The sequence below is a fragment of the Buceros rhinoceros genome, unplaced genomic scaffold, assembly GCF_000710305.1.
Source record: "Buceros rhinoceros silvestris isolate BGI_N320 unplaced genomic scaffold, ASM71030v1 scaffold5575, whole genome shotgun sequence".
Taxonomy (NCBI): Eukaryota; Metazoa; Chordata; class Aves; order Bucerotiformes; family Bucerotidae; genus Buceros; species Buceros rhinoceros.
In genome coordinates this window covers 34,389-39,822 of record NW_010412177.1, presented here as the reverse complement: position 1 = coordinate 39,822, position 5,434 = coordinate 34,389, and the positions used below count along the sequence as shown (strand labels likewise).

General features: G+C 55.3%; 1 protein-coding gene across 1 annotated transcript in view; it reads right to left on the bottom strand.

Moving 5' to 3' along the window:
- RAB11FIP3 (RAB11 family interacting protein 3 (class II)) overlaps window positions 1-5,434 on the bottom strand; it is a gene marked incomplete at its 5' end in the record, with an annotated part of 34,670 nt that overhangs the window by 7,649 nt on the left and 21,587 nt on the right. The window contains 2 exons of the mRNA XM_010136281.1: window positions 1,282-1,375; window positions 3,802-3,837. Coding sequence (XP_010134583.1) covers window positions 1,282-1,375; window positions 3,802-3,837 — 130 coding nt within the window. The remainder of the gene's footprint in view (window positions 1-1,281; window positions 1,376-3,801; window positions 3,838-5,434) is intronic.

Sequence of the window (5,434 nt, the reverse complement as noted above, 5' to 3'; positions counted from 1 at the left end):
TCCCTCTGTCAGTGGACCCCCTCAGCCCTTGTCCTGTCCCCACAGCCCCTGCTAAACAGCCCCTCCCCAGCTCTCGGACAGCCCCTTGCAGCACTGACAGGCTGCACTCAGGTCTCCCCGCAGCCTCCTCTGCCCCAGGCTGAACCCCCCCAGCTCTCTCCCCTCTCCTCCCAGCAGAGGCTTCCACCCTTAGGGCATTGCTGTGGTTCATGTCTGGAGGTTTAGAGGGAAAGCCACGCAGAAGGAACCAACACTTGCTGGTGGGAAAGGCTCAGAGATGAGTCCTGGCTCCCTGTACCTAGTTTTACCCGTATTTGCACTCACTTTTCCTATGTAGTGCAGAGCCTTGAAGAGCAGAGGGGGCCGGGAGTGCCACTCTGCTTCCCAGCCAAGCAGGGATGTGGGTGGGTGGGGAACCATGGAATGACAGAGCTCCCGGTCCCCCAAATCCCATTTATACCCTTACAAGAACATTCATGACAGACAGACAGCGAGGACATGTCCGCAAAACCCAAGCCACTGGTCCGCAGGGAAGGACAAGTGACATGCAAGGGTTTTAAAAACAAACGGAAACATGCAGATACACAAGGCCTTTTCCAGAACAACAGACACACACGTGTATTTCTCTTCCACTTGCAATTCTGTATTCACGACTCCAGAGTTAAAAAGCCATTTTCAAGGAGTTTCAGGACTGCAGCAGATGTTTACACAAGCCATAACTCACCTATCTTTAAATTTCCTTCTTTCCCTTGGCTGCTTTAAGCTAAGGGTGCTCAAACAAAAGTTTCCTCGTGCTTCTGCCCAGCTCCCATCTTGTCCCGGAATCCTTTTCTCCTAACAGGGCAGTAAAACCCCACAGGACCACCACAACACCAGCTGCATATCCCGACGGCACGAGCAGCCGCAGCGAGAGCGTGCCAAGGGAAGGAAGTCCTTGTTTCGCATCAGGCCACTTCGCTCATCTCAGAAAAGCAGAATTTGAGAACATCTAATTATGCGAAGCAGAAGTGAAAATAGATCCTGCAAACAGGCGAGCTGGAGACAGCAACCTCCGCCCCCAGGAGAAGGCACTAGAGCCACCTCCCGACTCACAGAACCTCTGCAACTCGACCAGGAGCCTTCTTATCCTCCACACCCTCCATCCGGAGGGTTTTGTACGCTCCACCTGCGCAGACCTACCTGGCACCAGCTGCACAGCAAGAGCAGCTTCAGCCCAGCTCCTGCCTGGGGATCTCGGGGCAGTGCGAACACTGCACGTTCCAGGAGAGCAGAGACCCTTACCTTGTCCGTGATGTCCTCTTCTGTACACTCCAGCGTATCCCGGTACGACTCCTCCATCACCCCCACGGACAGCGTGCTGGTCTGGTGCAACTGTCTATAACAGAGACAAACCACCCCAACCCACAGCAACACCAACATTAGAGCGAACATCATGGGGCATGGCAATGGCAGACAAAAACGCTCTCATGGGATATGGTCCTCTCCCTCCCCTCCTTTTCCGTGGGGATTTAACAGTGCTGCTCCTTTCCAGGCTGCAGGATTTACAGCCCAGCCCAGCACGGCGCGGGCCGGGCCCCTGGCGGAGCAGCGGCCCCTCTCACCGCCAAGTTCTCCAAGTGATGCCAGGGCTGAGCGAAGGCGCCCTTCGAGGGGAGCCCTGACCTGGACACGTGCTGCTGGGACTTCATACCGTGATCATTAGTTCTTGCTCTTTGGAATGGGAAGAGATAAGAGCGGCTCTTCTCACTTTCTTTACCAGCGCCCCAAGGGCGCGTATTACCCAGCAGAGGACAGAGTACTCCGCTCTAGCCGCTGATAAGGCTCATAACAAAGGTAGGGGGCAGTGGGTGCAAGGGGGGGTGGACGGGGACGGATGACAAGAACCGCTGAGCCTGTTGTGGAACGCCCCAGCCCACCTCCTCACACCAGCCATGAGCTAATCATTAGCAAGGTCTTGCGACATCGGTGTCCACAGCTTTGAGATCTGCGCTTAACCCTGGTGGTATCGCTGCCCATCGGCTCCATCGTCTTGTGGCACAAGAAACCACCATTGCCACAGAGAGGGGTGGTTGTATTCCAGCTCGGTGAACCCCGGGCAGATGCTGCCTGGAGAAAATCACTCTGCTCAACTGATGAGCAGCCTGATCTACCTTTGAAGCCAGTGCTGTTCCGAGCAGGAGGTGAATGAGAAAAAACCAGAGGCCTCTTTGAACCTCAGTTTTTCCTAGGAATTAGTAACGTGGGCTCTCAAATTCGCCCTGCTACACAGTACGATCGTGCAAGCACTCATGAAGCATAACTGGCATTTACTGAAGAGCCCACAGCTCAGTACCAGCTTGATTTTGCATCCTCACCCTGAGAATATATTTAGATTCCAAAGTCTCAGGCACATTTGTCGTTTAAATCATGCCAAGCACAACAGGGCGCAAGCAGCTGAGATTTCTTGGCACAAGCAGAGCCCGGATAACAAAAATCAAGAAAGAGCCCTTACCAAAATAAAATTAATTTCCTCAAAGCAAATATTTGGGCATTATTCAGTAATTACAGTATCCGCAGCAAAGGGCTGTCTTTGGGCTGATCTTAAGGATCTGGCTCTGCTCTGCAGCAAAACCCGGCTATCTCTCTCATTATCACAAACCTCACCCAGCTGCTCTTGAATCAACCGGTATTTACCAAAGCCCACAAGCCCCGGTCTCAGAAAAGCACCTTGCAAACGCGAAGGGCCAGGAAGGCTCAATCCCCTTAAGACAGGGCACCTCCGTTCCCCAAAGGCGAACTCCAGTCCTCCCTAGATGGGCTCTGCCAGACACGGGACAAAAACCAGTCCTGAAACAGGAAACCTGGGGACTGGCTGCTCCCTTCAACTTTCTTTCCTGCGGGTGTTTTTAACAAAGATCTAGAAAGTAAGATGTCCGGAACTAGGAAACGCAGTATCAGGGACCTGCTTCCCTGCCAGGAGGGGAAACCGTGCCAGGGGAGACTTGCTGACTGCAGGAAAAACGGGGAAGGGAGAGGTGTGAGTGCACGGCCAGGAGAACAGAGGCTGCTCGGGTCAGTGCAGGGGGTACGAGCATCACCCGAACCAAGCCGCCTCCTCCTCTGCTGCACCCCGGCCCCACTCAGAATCAAGCTGTGAGAAAACCAACAACTGCCGAGGGCAATCGCCACCCCGAGCGGGGCAGAGGCAGGCAGGACAGCTAAGGGAAGCCTCAGTATATTCTTAAAAGCACAAAGACACGGGATGGGAGGGGTGGTGAAGCTGGGGGAGGAAAGGTGAGCACCAGGCATCATCAAGAGGGGATGGACCCCCTGCCCCTGCGACTCGGAGCAAACTCTGCAGCTCTTCCTGGGATAAAAAAAGCCCATGAGGAAAGGGCCACCAGCATCACACGAGATGGTCTTGCAGGACAGTGTTAAACCCCAGGGTGGGGTTACCTGCAGCCGCCCCCCAGGAACTCCCCAAAGGCCCTGACTGAGCTGCTCCTGCACAGCCAAGTGCTGAGGATTACACTGGAACCAACTGTCTAGGGCAGCTGCCTCTCTTGGGTGCTGAAGACACCCCTCAGAGGGTGCACTGACTGGTCCGGTCTTCTAGAGACCCACCACGGTGACAGCGGGGAGGAGACAGCCCAACCAAACAGTCCAGAGCGGGGAAGCCACAGCTATTCCCAACTGTACCAGAACGAACCCTGCTGTTCCCCAGTGCTGTGAGGCTCATTTATTTGGACAGCCTGCCTCCTGCAGAGCCAGCTGCCAGCACAGGCACCCCCCTCACCAAGCAGCAACAGCGAACGAGCTTACCTTGCCACCTTCTTGCTTGAGAGTCTTTTATTTGGACTGCAAAACGAAGGAAAAACAGGAAAGAGTTAGGAAAGCTGACAGTGGAGAGCAAGGGAAACAGGAAACTGCAGGCAGCCCGGGGCACGTCCTTCGCTATGGCAGGGAAGCGCCCGTGCGGCATGCACAGCTCGGCCACCCCCGGCACCAGGCAGGCGAGGAACCCGCTCCTGTACGGAATGCCGCAGAAAAACCTCGCCGCCTCCAGCAACGGTGTCGTCTCACCGCCTGATCCCTGTCCTGAAAGCTGATCCCCAAGGAAAGCGCTAATAATAGCAGGGAGTTTGGTGGGCTTCAGCCTGGCACCGACGGCAGCCCGAGCTATGGCCCCTGCACCCCGCAGCACCCCAGGTCGCCCTCCTGGGAGCTCCCTGCCCGGCGGCTGGGGAACAGGACGCTCCTCCACCCGCAAACAGGCACTTCCATCCTCCTGCATGCTGGTGTGTGCTTCTCACAAAGGTTATTCTCACTATCTGGCTCAGCATCACCAGAGAACTGCTGCTGACTTGTAGCTCAGAGATTTTAGGAGCTGTTGATCACGTCCCCTTCTGGATTTTAAGCACAGGGGTGCGAGCCCCCCTTTGCACAGATAACTGACGGAGATCACACCCCCAGCTCCGGATATGCCCGAGCCAGCTGCCACCATTCCACAGCGGTCAGGGTTTAGCTAATGCTCAGCGTGACCCACGGGACGAACAGCCAAGGTCTGTGTTACCCTGTCCTTGCCCCTCGGGACAGGGCTGTGGGCGATCCCCACCGAGAGGAAAAGCCTTTTCCAGAAACAGCCACTTGCTAAGATGCTCCTTCCAGTCCCTCAGTCGTGACTGATGCAGTTGCATGGAGTGAAGCCAGAGGGGCTTGGATCTCAGTCCTCGTCTTCCACCCGAACACCCACTGGTGTCAAACAGATGCTGCTAGCACACGTCGTTGTCACCAAATCATCGCTGAACGATGGCAGCAAACACGGCTCTAGCCCGAGCAGAGAAGCGGCAAGTGCATTCCCTGGTGCTTAGCTCAGTTTAAAGAAACAAAAACATAAATAAAATCATCTGGGAGTCCATTCCTGCCCAGAGCTGCAACAGTTATATTAGAAGGAGGAATTAAAAATAGCTGAGGATCATTTTCTTGTAAAAAAACCAATGACGGACCAGGGGCTGTTGTCAGGGTGACCAGCCCTGGTGTCAAAAGGGCATCCTCAAACCCCAGATCTCCACGGAGCGGCTGGCCGGGCTTCAAGGACGCTCGGCACCCGCCTGAGGGGAGCTGGTCAGGCCCTCGGGTTCACCAGCGATTGTAACAAGTCACGTACGTCCCCAGCACCAGAGGGAGAAAAAATATTTTTCTCTGCAAGCAGCTTGTGGAAAGGCAGTGCCAGTACCTGTGGGGCTCTCTGGAGGGGACGAGACCCACCGCTGCTGCTTCAAGGGCACGAAAACAAAACATACTTTCACCAAACTGCTTCATCCCAACCTCCTGCTGGATTTCTTCCCGTGCTGTGGGCTTGGGCAGCAGTGCCCCGCTGCTGGGACCGGGCTCCTCACCTTCCTCCAAGCTGAAAACACTGTATGTATGTACGTCCACAGCCTTTAGGAGCGAG